Source organism: Barbatula barbatula (genome assembly GCF_947034865.1).
Source record: "Barbatula barbatula genome assembly, chromosome: 25".
Lineage (NCBI taxonomy): Eukaryota > Metazoa > Chordata > Actinopteri > Cypriniformes > Nemacheilidae > Barbatula > Barbatula barbatula.
The window spans coordinates 15,727,568-15,740,486 of record NC_136788.1 but is presented as its reverse complement, the minus strand read 5'-3'; the positions used below and the strand labels follow the sequence as shown (position 1 = coordinate 15,740,486).

Sequence of the window (12,919 nt, the reverse complement as noted above, 5' to 3'; positions counted from 1 at the left end):
ATTTACCTATTTACTCATATACCTTTATGAGATTGACCTGTGGCTCCCCCCTGTGGTTTTAATGAGCCCTTGTATTATTGTCATTGAGATTTGTTGTGCGAGTTGAGGCTTTCTTGGCTGTGTTTGGCCAAATACATTTTGTCCAGCATAGAACCTGGTTGTGTGATCTTTAATGAAGTTATTTTCATAGTTTACAGTAGCCTATTTACAAAATCCATTTTTGACCCAGGTTGAAACAACCCCAAGTTTTATTAATAGAGTTGAACATAGTTAAATACCAATACACAGTTATAGACATTCTCAAGTAACATTTGACAGCCAAGAACTTTATTGTTATAAATATCACATTTACATTTAGTCATTTAGCAGACGCTTTTATCCAAAGCGACTAACAGATGAGGAAACATTGGAAGCAATTATAACAACATAGGCAACAAAATACATAAGTGCATCAAAAACTAGTCCATTAAAGCCTAGCACAGTATACAAAGCTAAATAAAAAATACTTAACATTATTTATCTATTGTTAGTGTTTATAGTGTTTTAGTTTGTGGTTAAAGTGTTCAAACACCAGAAAAAATAAAGACACAGAAAGTTCAGAAGTTGTTTCTGTCAATGCGATCATATTTCATCTGCGACTTTGCCATTTTCTTCAGCTGCAGGATGTACTGAGCAAACTCAAAAACCGCCCCTTGTCCCGCTGGTCTTTGACAGGTGTAGTCAGCTGCGATGAGATGTGCCGCAGGCGTATGAGGAGGTACGGCATTCAGCCCAACCTGCGACAGGATCTCCACGTCCTCACATTCTGCACCTGAATATCAAACAATGTATTATCTCACATAATATTGTTTTACACATGTTTTATTGGAGCAAATTGTAAGCAGAGAACAAACATGTGCGTGAGTGTTTGATGCCCTTGTCAAAATGTTTTGTCTCTGCAAACTTTGTAATGTAAACACATCTAGTTTGCCTACACTTGAAGTGACTGTCAGCAGATGGGACTGTAAACTATAAGGCTTGTGTGTTCATAAAGGCTGAACGCAGTCCAGTCCGTTGCTCAAGCAAAAATTCTAAACTTGATGTGTTTGATTATGGCATTTAATATGTGCTATTGTCACTTACTTTACAATAGATTGGCTTACAGTTACAGTACGCAGCTATTTGTAGCCATCAGATTCTCACCCATGAAAGCCACTTCTTCCTTGTGCAGATTCTTCTCCTTCAACAAACGTTCAATTGCAAGATGTTTCTTCTCGACTCCGAGTTCGATGTCACATCCTGCCTGTTTGGAAACGGTCTTCAGCAGAGCCTTTGGCATTGGTTCATTAATACCAGATACAAGAATCACCTAGAAACACAGAAGTGAGTTTCACTGTTGGCCAGCTTTCTTTTCTTATTTTAAGGGAACCCATTGTACAGAGAGATGTATGGCTTAGTACGTTGTGATGACATTTGTTGTTAGAAACGCATCAAATATTTTCAATTATAAAAAAACACTAAATGTAATCCTCATTTTAACCTAAGGAGGCTATTACAGTGCTTTTTGTTTTATATCTTTCCCTCGTCTGTGTTTCCGTAGGACCATTACAACTAAAGCCTTCGACTGAACATTTGAGATTTTTTTATAAATAGCTCTACCTCTATGCTCTAGATAGCCCTACCTCTATGCTCTAGAATAGATGGCCCTACCTCTATGCTCTAGAATAGATAGCCCTACCTCTATGCTCTAGAATAGATGGCCCTACCTCTATGCTCTAGAATAGATAGCCCTACCTCTATGCTCTAGAATAGATGGCCCTACCTCTATGCTCTAGAATAGATGGCCCTACCTCTATGCTCTAGAATAGATGGCCCTACCTCTATGCTCTAGAATAGATGGCCCTACCTCTATGCTCTAGAATAGATGGCCCTACCTCTATGCTCTAGAATAGATGGCCCTACCTCTATGCTCTAGAATAGATGGCCCTACCTCTATGCTCTAGAAAAGATGGCCCTACCTCTTTGCTCTAGAATAGATGGCCCTACCTCTATGCTCTAGAATAGATGGCCCTACCTCTATGCTCTAGAATAGATGGCCCTACCTCTATGCTCTAGAATAGATGGCCCTACCTCTATGCTCTAGAATAGATGGCCCTACCTCTATGCTCTAGAATAGATGGCCCTACCTCTATGCTCTAGAATAGATGGCCCTACCTCTATGCTCTAGAATAGATGGCCCTACCTCTATGCTCTAGAATAGATGGCCCTACCTCTATGCTCTAGAATAGATGGCCCTACCTCTATGCTCTAGAATAGATGGCCCTACCTCTATGCTCTAGAATAGATGGCCCTACCTCTATGCTCTAGAATAGATGGCCCTACCTCTATGCTCTAGAATAGATGGCCCTACCTCTATGCTCTAGAATAGATGGCCCTACCTCTTTGCTCTAGAATAGATAGCCCTACCTCTATGCTCTAGAATAGATGGCCCTACCTCTATGCTCTAGAATAGATAGCCCTACCTCTTTGCTCTAGAATAGATGGCCCTACCTCTATGCTCTAGAATAGATAGCCCTACCTCTATGCTCTAGAATAGATAGCCCTACCTCTATGCCCTCCTCCTGTAGCATTCGTATTCCAGCCAGGTCTTGACCATTGATGGCAGCAAACTCGTGTCCTGAGACCGACACAAATATCTGACCGTTGGTAAGACAGCCAGACACACTGCACAGAAGCAGTCTGATCTGTGCATTCTTCTTTTGGCCAAAATATCCAAACCTGCAGAAAAACATCTTGAGTTTACATGATAAAATGTAAACAGGCTTACTTAACGTAATGAACATTTCACGTTTTCCTCACCTCAAAACTCTCTGCTCAGCAACCATCCAATCTATATCCACGTCAATATCAACACTGTGTTCCGGCAGCATCTCATAGTAGCCGATATTACCCAACTTCAACAAACAGTAAAAGAACGAATCAATATATTTGAATGAGAAACGTTAATGTTTGAGGTTACAAGGGAAGGTTCACACCTGCGTCAAGCCATCTTTCCATATTTCTTTCTTGGTAAAGTAGAAAGAACCGTTTTCATAGAGCTCTCCGGGCCAGTCTTGACGTCGTGGTCTGTGCGCTACGTCTATGTTCAGAGGACGCGTGAACTCAACACCTAATAACAAATCAAGAATTTGTTTGTTTGTGACCAGATTTGCTGATGCACCTTAATAAAAGTTTTAAAATGATTTCTTTACCTTTCTGGTTCACCTCCTGCCAGCGAAACTGGTGTCGGCGCACTACTGAGAAAACAAAGTCATAACCCTGTTGGGTGATCATCTGCAGGGCCTCTCTGATGTGATACGGGTGCAGGCATGGAGAGGTCGCCTGAATGTGACACACGATGTCCACCTCTGTAAAATTAAACGTGCAAGCAATGTGTGAATACAGAACAGTCGAAGGTCTCATGAATGCATCGTGCTAAACTTCTCTATCCATTCTTTATAACTTCTCACCAGGTCTTTGATGGATGAACTCTTGGATGGTCTCCAGGGAGCTGGAGTTGTCTTTGGACACTTCAGGACTGCGCCGCTGAACATTTGCACCCCAGATGCGAGCAACCCGTTCAATCTCATCGTGATCGGTAGACACCCACACACTGAAAAACAACATTTATTACATTTTTAAAAAATTTAACTATGCAACCCATGAGAGATTTAATGGGACACACGCAAAACAGACTTTCAGTCCAATGCCGTGACTTTATAACATAAAATAACCCCTAATACAGTATTTACATGCTTTTGGTTTCAGATGTTTTATTAACTTAAACTTTAACTTAAACCAAAATGATGTGCCTGCAATGATTACAAAACCAAGGCTTAAATATATAAAAAAAGATCACACAATACAATTTCTATTTTTGAAATATTACCAAAAGTTGTTGAACACATGAAGTGCACATTGAATTGAAATAAAAAAAACAAGACAGGACGAGACAAGAAAGCTTCCCGCAATACAAAGTCATTGGATTCGGTCGCTCTATTAAACGTTTGCAGACATTTGATGCATCCTGGAAGTATTTCCAAAGATATTAATATTAACAAGATACGCAATTCATGCCCAGACCTGATGGTAGAGCGGAGAATGGGAAGCGACACCTGTCAAGAGCTGAGATGATAGAGCTGGATAAAGAAGAACACGTTTTTTCATGTATACGCTATCAAATTTCAACTGCTATAAGATTATTAATGATAATCTTAAATCTATCATTTCGTGTATTTATTTTTTGTTAGCCTTATTGGTAATGCACTGTCGAGCTTGTGCAGAGGCTGTAGCTTTTGCCAGAGGGCAACTGGAATCCCCTGGTTGGGCCTGGGTTCTCCTGAGGTTATATTTTTCTCCATTGGAGTTTTGGGTTCCTCCCCACTGTTTGCATATTGTTTTGCACTGTTTGCCTGGCTGGGGGGGGGCTGCTTAAGTTTTCAAAATTTTAAAGTTTTATGTAATTAATATTGCATATAGGAATTTATATTGTTGAATATTTTACCTGTGTTTCTCTCTCCATTATCTTAAATGTGTGATTCTCAGTGATAACGGCTGTGCGAGTGTGCATGTGTCAGTGCGTCTTTCTGTGCGCGCATTTGTGTGTGTGTCTATGTGTGTTCTTACGTTTACATATTGTGTACGTGGAGTGTTTTGTAAGTGGTGTGTTTGAATCGATGTGTGGGTGTCTGTCTTCTGTGTTTCACCTACTAAACAAACAGAGCCATATGTTGTTTTATTGATATATATATATATGATGTATGTCAAATGCCAAATTATCCAACTGTGAGAATCCAGAATTCTCTGTGTCCCAGCAGTTCCAACATGCAAGGACAGATATATGTTTTGTCTATCACTGTATACCCTTGTGAGGGGGAGGTCGGCATCCTCGCAACACGTAAACCTAAAAAATATCAGATTTATTATGTTATCTTGTTATTGTGTGAGATGTTCAGAGATGAGTGATATGTTCATCACTTCCTCATTTATGCATATATTTGCTGAACCCATCTTTAGTAAACTTTGACTTTGAGTGAACTAAACTTCTGTGTCTGTGTCCTTCTTGGTCCCCGAGCTCGATTCCTCTGATTGCTCCGTCGACTAGACCCTTCAACTCATAAAAGCTTTATACCTAGACAAAGTAATAAACTTACACCAACTTATTATAAGATGAGTACAGTGACAAGTAAAAGGTCAATTGTAGCCCGTGGGACCCTTTTGAGAACAGCAAATCATAACACTTATCAATGTTGAAACACATGCACTCCTACCACCTTCATTTATTGGATGTGCATATGTTTAACATTTCTTGTTGTTCTTAAGGATACTTAAAACTCGAAATAAAAAATATATAATAAAGAAACCTTATTTTCAATGATTTTATATGATGCGAAGACTAACGCTTCAACCCTCGACGACAGTACGCCAGTCAAGAACACTAGCCACTGCTTCAAACAAGTGAACTACCGAACATACAGATTGATTATAATACTTTAGAGACCTAAATCCTTTTTATACAAGTGTCTTAGAGCAACACGCGCAAATGACCACTAGGTGTCTCTGTGGAGACGGGTTTCGGAATGTTTATGTACCGTGTACCTTCCGATGATTCATGTATTAGTTTTTGTTTTCATCTATTCGTGAGCATAAACAACTAATCTGAGACATATTTCGGTTTGTTTCCTCAATATTTCTTTGAATGCATTAAATAAAACCAAAAACCTAAACGCGTTTTAGTCCACCAGACGTTCAAATGCAGCTCTGGCGACCAGTGGTGGGTATATAGGTAGACATTTCTGTGCAAAGCAAAGCTTCCAACACCAAAGGAAATTACTTGCGTGTGCAAGCACACTTGGCAATTCTTTTTATCAAACTTCTAGTATGCAATGATGAGGACAAGTTTTGATTAACTTATTTCTGTAAACACCTAGAAATGTTTAGTCTTTTATGTTTAACATTTTCATGAACTTGACATTTAACAACTTTCACATTTTAGTGCAAACAAAGGTGCAAAATTGTATCAGAAGTGCAAAACGAGCTGCTCTCACTAATAATTTTAAAAGGGTTAACCTCCCTTGCTTTCACACACACACATTCTTTATTTCAGTAACTGCACATACTGCTTCATTGCACAGAAATGTTACATATATTTACATATTGGTTGTTTACGTTTTTAGTGGCAAACACCACTGAACACATAAGTGGTCTTGTGCTACCAACACTCGTCGCCAGAGGCTGCAGTGAAGCTGAACTTCCGGTGATGGACTAAAATGCGCTATGTTAAGATAAATACTTGATGTTTCGTTTTGGTTGTGTTTTATATGAATTTTATGCACTACATTGAGGAAATATTGAGGAAAACGAACAAAAAAATGGTCTCGAATAAAGAAAAAATAATTATCTGAACGAACCTTACAGGTATACAGCTATTGTGCACGCTTGTTAATTTAAAATACATCAACTTCACGATTAACAATCCCCGATTTATGAATGTGTAAATGACTAAACAATTAACTTTTAAATTATGCAAATATTGTGCAAAAAACCTTGTGCTTTGGTCGTCCGAACCATTTATTTAGACTTATTTTCTTTATTTAATGAGTAGATACGAGACACATTTGAATAAAGCCTGGAATCATTATCAGTTTATAGGTTCATTAATGCGTTCGTTGATCTGAAACGATCATTTTGATACGAACTGAAAAAGAAAGAATCACTCAATGAATTCCCATCACTACTCATGTCAATCATCAACAGGCTTATTCTGAAAAGCGTTGGTATGGCGAGATAAGAAAACATCATTTACACTTTTTTATAAAAACAAAAAAAGACAATAAAGTCCACATTAAATGACAAACTGGGCGATTTAAATTATATTAAAAATGAAATAGTTGCCTGTCAATGACGTCTGACTCCAAAGCAGCTCTTACCACCCATCCGATAAGAGGAACTCCTGCCAAAACTTGTATGTTTTTCAGCGGGATTCCTTTACTGCCGCCCCGGGCCAGAATCAGAGCCGCCCGGTGCGGGGGTTTGATGGATGGGTTACAGTCGTTCGTATTCATCCGTGCGCTCCTGCTGCTCTCCATCCTCGCGAACACTGATGTGACAGAGCAGAAACATGATCTATATATAGGCAGGTCTTCATTTGTGCCGGAACAAGCCGGATCCGGCACCTTAAAAATCCGATCCGGCACTTGCATCCCTCTATACGGTCCCTCTACTCCACGACTCACTTGCGTATGTGTGCCCAGGTGTGCTAGATGTTTGCTAGAGGTTGCGGTAACATACAGTGGCGGTTCTACATTGAATTGAGACCACCTTTGAGCGCCCGCGCCCCCTCCCAAAAAATGTTATAAATAAAAATAAAACACACACACAAAATTATGATAAACCGTCATATTTTATTAGCCTATAACAACATAAGTGAAAGAGCAAATTATATTCCTCAATTGCACAAAGCCGTTTTTTTGTGCACCTGATGGCTTTGACCTTTTCCTGTCCATCTCTGTTTATTTGGCATTCGACGATCAACAGATCAGTTCTTCTGCGTCTCTTCGCACCATTTGTCCAACAACACAAATATCTCTCTAAAGTGTCCATAATGACAAATTCCCTTCAATTTATAATGCAAAACACGCTATATAAATATACTCGGAATATTTAACAATTAACAGATGAGCATCCACCCATAAGAAGTATTTAGTTGTGACGTGATACTGACAGATTTCTGCCTAAAAACCAACCCTAAACAAGCCAAACAACAGTAAACATGAGCGATAAGCATAGCTTCATATCTTTTATTTAGTAACAAACCAAATACAAATGTTCCTGTGCTGGACAATGCAATGTCAGTCGCTTTGGAGGTTTGAATTTCTGTGTAGAATGTTGTTCGCTCAATTTAAATATGCACAAAATTAAGTCCATTTAAGTTTAAATATATGAGCAACTGTAAACTTAAATATACAAGTTTTGGAAGAAGCCATTACTCGTTTACATTAAGGGAACGAGAAACCTACAGTTTTCAGTGAAATCAACTAAAGGAAACAATCAGAAATCCATCTCACCAGGACTGAGAGTTTTATTTGTGGGCAATACTCTGAATCCTCTGATGGGGAGAAGAGCATCATTCTGTTTGCCCATCCTGGGTGTGGTATATGAAAACAAGCTTCTTGTTAAATGCCAGGGTTTTCTTTATGTACTAATTAAAGATTTTATATGGTCTTGTCAAACCTGATCTGTTGTTGTTTGTACTTTTCTAATTTGCGGGGCACACACCGGTTTGGCGGGCAATCCTGGTTTTGACAGGAAATACTAATTATTTCTGAAAAATGGTCCTGTAAACTGAATCAAAAGAAAATCTTGCAATCTCAAACAGTTTATAGAAACTAAACTTTTAAAATCTAAATTATTTAGATTTTAGTGGCAACATAAAAACAAGCAATTCATCATTATTTCATAATCTTTCAAAAAGACAGCAGGTCAGCTGACCTCCTTTCTAAACCTTGTTTGTCATTTTGCGTCTCTCTTGTTTCAGATAAGGCTGTAAGTCCAGTTCAATTTGACACTGAATGTAAATATCTGAACTAATGGTGTGGGGGTGGAGCACCTGTATCCTATATATGATGTTACATCCCTCCATACGGCCTCTTCATCTACGACTCACTTGTGTCTGTTCCATCAACCTCAAAAGTGGAACTTGAATTTAAACATACAGATACATCTCTAAAATGCCTTCTGAATTTGAACTCTGTCCTGGAAGAAGAATTGGGGGATCTAACCCCTGTTTCATCATAGCTGAGATCGGCCAAAACCACCAAGGAGACATCGAGATTGCCAAAAAAATGATCCGAATGTCAAAGGTAAGGTCCCGCTTGATCGGTAAGTTTAACTATGTGAAAGCATCAATTCGGTTTATGTGGTGTCAAACTGATGGATGCTCTGGGTGATAGACAGACAGAAATATCATGTCTGCCATTAATAAAGAAGACTTTCTGCTCTCTCTCTCTCTCTCTCTCTCTCTCTCTCTCTCTCTCTCTCTCTCTCTCTCTCTCTCGTCGTGCTGTCATGATGTAGGATTGCGGTGCTGACTGTGTGAAGTTTCAGAAGAGCGAGATCGAGCACAGATTCACCAAACATGCTTTAGAGAGACCTTACACGTCCCCTCACGCCTGGGGCCCAACCTACGGAGCTCACAAGCGCCACCTGGAGTTCAGTCACCAGCAGTACAGAGAACTGCAGAGCTACGCCGATGAAATCGGGATCTTCTTTACAGCATCAGGGATGGACGAGGTAAAATATTTCATCGTACACATATAGTAATGTTTTATGTTTGTTCATATGCATATAACCATAAATGATGATTTATAAATATTCAATGTTCTGCTTCTATCAGATGGCTGTAGAATTTCTTCACGAGATAAACGTGCCGTTTTTCAAAGTGGCCTCAGCAGACACAAACAACATACCTTACCTGGAGAAAACTGCCAAAAACGGTGAATCTCACTGGATGAAGTTTAACAACCATCTTACTATCAAAATATCAGGCTCAATGAAATTTAAAGACCTGTACCTAATTTTCTTCAGAAGCATCTTTGTCTTTGTTTGAAGCTGTTGTATTTCTGCAGGTCGTCCCATGGTGATCTCCAGCGGTATGCAGTCGATGGAAACCATGCGCTGCGTTTATCAAAGAGTGAAGAAGCACAATCCCAACTTCACCTTCCTGCAGTGCACAAGCGCTTATCCACTGCCGACGGAGCACATCAATCTCAGTTTGATTCCTGTAAGAAATCCACCCCCATCCTGCTTGACTCATCTGATTTCAAACAATAAATAATAGTGATGCAGTTGTTTTTGCAAATGTAGGCGTTCCAGAAGGAGTTTCCAGACATTCCGATAGGTTACTCGGGACATGAGACGGGCATCCTTGTGTCTGTGGCTGCCGTGGCACTGGGGGCAAAGGTCTTGGAGCGTCATGTGACCCTGGACAAGACCTGGAAAGGCAGTGACCACTCAGCCTCGCTGGAGCCGGCTGAGCTTGCAGAGCTGGTGAAAGCCATCAGGACTGTAGAGATGGCCATGGGTTCACCCGTCAAACAGATGCTGGCCTGTGAAGCTTCTTGTCACAGCAAGGTAAGATATCTAAAAGATTCTTATGATAACAAACAACAGAATGTAAATAAAGTCTGCTAATTTTATTTGCAGTTGGGTAAGTCTGTGGTCGCCCGGAGGCCGCTTCAGAAGGGTGTGACGTTGACTCTCGACATGCTGGCTGTAAAAGTGGCTGAGCCGCACGGTGTGGCACCAGAGAACATCTTCAATCTGGTGGGCAAAAAAATCACGGAGGACGTTGGAGATGATGTCACCATAACTGATGCCATGATTGAATATTAATGATCAGATTCTCTGGCCAGTGTGTTTCATGTTGTTGGGGAAGGGATAAAAAAAAGAGTTAATTCAGTATAAAAATAGCATGTATCTTTTGGAAAATAAACATAAATCGTCAGATTCTCCTTTAGAATGAAGTTCTTTTGAGCCAAGAATGAATCCACATTGGGAAATAATTCATTATTCTTTTAATGTTTTTAATATGTACAAATGCTACATTTACTGTGGTATACTGGGAGTATGTATAAATGGTTGGTGAAATGTTTTTAAAATGTCAAATCTGTTGATTTATCAAACAATTATAAATGATTGTTTAAAATACACTTCAATAAAAATGAAATAACACACTATTATGATTTAATAATCCCAAACATGGCTTTGTTGATTACTCAGCAGGTTCTACATACGACACTGAACAAGTTTCTCTTAATAGCACTAAGTGAAATAACATACGAAAATAAATAGATTAAAAATGAAAGCAAATACAAAGTGACATTGACATGCTGACATTGGTTTTGCTCAGGGTCTGTGTACTGACTGTTACAGCTGTTGCCAATGTTTGATTTATTTTTCAAATAATGTTCATTTTGTGATGAGAAGTCTGATTGTAATGCAAGTCCTGTTGAGTGTTCTTACTTTGCACAATTGCACTTCCATTAAATATACACATGATTAAAATATGCTACTTTCAATTTTCTTTCCATTTTATGTTTTGTTACCTTGTATGGCTATATTTTAAAAATGGAGATATAAATTGCTTGTATTGCGGCTCAGTAATTTGCAAAATAGTCTTAAAAAGCAACATGAAAAAGAATCGTGATAAAACCGTGAATCGTGATTTTTCAAAAAAAAAAAAAAAAATCGTGATATGATATTTTTACCATATCGCCCACCCCTAACGTGAGGGAATGCCAGGGGGTACAAGCAAATTGAAACAGATGTTTAAGTTACAGCAAGATCAGTTGGATCAATTTACTAAAGGTTAAGCAGTTCTACAGGGCTCTGTTACTCGTAGTCCCTCCCCACCAGTAGTGGTTTCTGGCACGGGGCGGCATTTTTTCATGTAGGGCGGCACCGGCACGAGCAGTAAAAAAAAAACCCTGGGCCGCCGCGAGAAGCGGTTTTCTATTATCTATCATTCATTCATTGTGGGGGGAATTGGCGCCACTGCAAGCTGAGAAGGTGCCATGTGTGTGAGAAGGGGAAAGGGGATAGTTATTCACCTCTGGGTAATGGTGTGTTCACACCGAGCGCGAATGTTAAGTCAAAATGTTCTGCAATAATCTTGGCATATTATGCAATTCGCTTTTTTGCCTCGACTTAGATGTCCGATCATTTCTTTTTTATTTCGGCCACAGTCCGAGGTTGTGAGGCTACAGCATTTACGGCGTCTACAACCTTTTGCAACTCAAGTGCCTTTTTGGCATTAGTAACGCCCACACTGTGCCCTCCAAACAACATTTTTCTCCTCTTTTCCAACTCGCCAACGATAACTTCAACTTCACATTGAGTGAAGTTAAGTTTTTTTGATTTCCTCTCTGTGTTTGCCATGATTTGGCAATTGATAAATATTAACTTGTGGGCGTTTCACAGACTATTTATGGGCAACTATGGGAAACAATATATTTGTTTATTTGTTTATTGCCTTGCCGTTTGTCTGAACAGGGGAATTTAGAGTGAGGCAAAGATATCCTTTGTAGCTTTAAGGTCTATAATATATTATTTTCTTGTATTATGAATAGTTGCTTCGTTGGTTTATTTTGTTTATGATTATGTAGTTTGTCCTTGTTTTTCTGTGTCATTTATTCGGGGTATGTGGAGAAGTGGGTCGCTAACTGTTATAATTTAAGATTACACTAAGTGCTGTGCTTATTATTGATTGGTTTTGTGTGTGTGGTTTGGGTTTCCTTTTAAGAGTTTGTAACATGCCAACTGTTCCACTCTCCCAAACTTTGTTTGTTTTCTGATGTTTTTCTTTGTTTGTTTATGTACGTGATAAGCCAATGTTGCTATTAAACATCCTAAATATTAAAATAATTAAGAGATAATAAAGAATTTATATTTATACCCACATCTGTTGCCTGAACGTTTCACTTTGGGTATTTGAACCTGTGTGCCCTAGCTAGGGTTATTTCCACGTAGCTAATTATGGGGTGGCGTAGTCAATTTAACAAAAGAGTCTTGGGCTTTTGTGGCCCCTCCCTTCACTTTAATACACCGGTATGTGCCCGATAATTAAGATATTAAAAACTGCAAATTAGAAAAGTACAAACAACAACAGATCAGGTTTGACAAGATCATATAAAATCTTTAATTAGAACATAAAGAAAAGCCCTGGCATTTAACAAGAAGCTTGTTTTCATATACCGCCCTCAGGATGGGCAAACAGAATGATGCTCTTCTTCTTCTTCTTCTTCCTCTTCTTCTTCTTCTTCTTCTTCTTCTTCTTCTTCTTGCGCTTTCCGACATCGCCCTTCAGTATCCCATCAGAGGATTCAGAGTATTGCTCACAAAT

The 12,919-nt window shown here is 39.1% G+C and overlaps 2 protein-coding genes across 2 annotated transcripts; one reads left to right on the top strand and one right to left on the bottom strand.

The window, feature by feature from the left end:
- Window positions 1-596: 596 nt before the first annotated feature.
- On the bottom strand, window positions 597-7,106 carry LOC306890921 (N-acylneuraminate cytidylyltransferase B-like; the record flags this gene model as incomplete). Its single annotated transcript, XM_079450936.1, has 8 exons — window positions 597-811; window positions 1,183-1,348; window positions 2,586-2,757; window positions 2,839-2,933; window positions 3,015-3,148; window positions 3,231-3,386; window positions 3,489-3,631; window positions 6,913-7,106. The coding sequence occupies 8 exons, from the start codon at window positions 7,104-7,106 to the stop codon at window positions 597-599; spliced, it is 1,275 nt and encodes a 424-aa protein (XP_079307062.1).
- Window positions 7,107-8,747: 1,641 nt separating this feature from the next.
- On the top strand, window positions 8,748-10,410 carry LOC306890123 (N-acetylneuraminate-9-phosphate synthase-like; the record flags this gene model as incomplete). Its single annotated transcript, XM_079449641.1, has 6 exons — window positions 8,748-8,879; window positions 9,094-9,309; window positions 9,413-9,512; window positions 9,645-9,799; window positions 9,883-10,149; window positions 10,222-10,410. 6 exons carry the CDS (start codon window positions 8,748-8,750, stop codon window positions 10,408-10,410), a joined length of 1,059 nt encoding a protein of 352 aa, XP_079305767.1.
- Window positions 10,411-12,919: the final 2,509 nt, after the last annotated feature.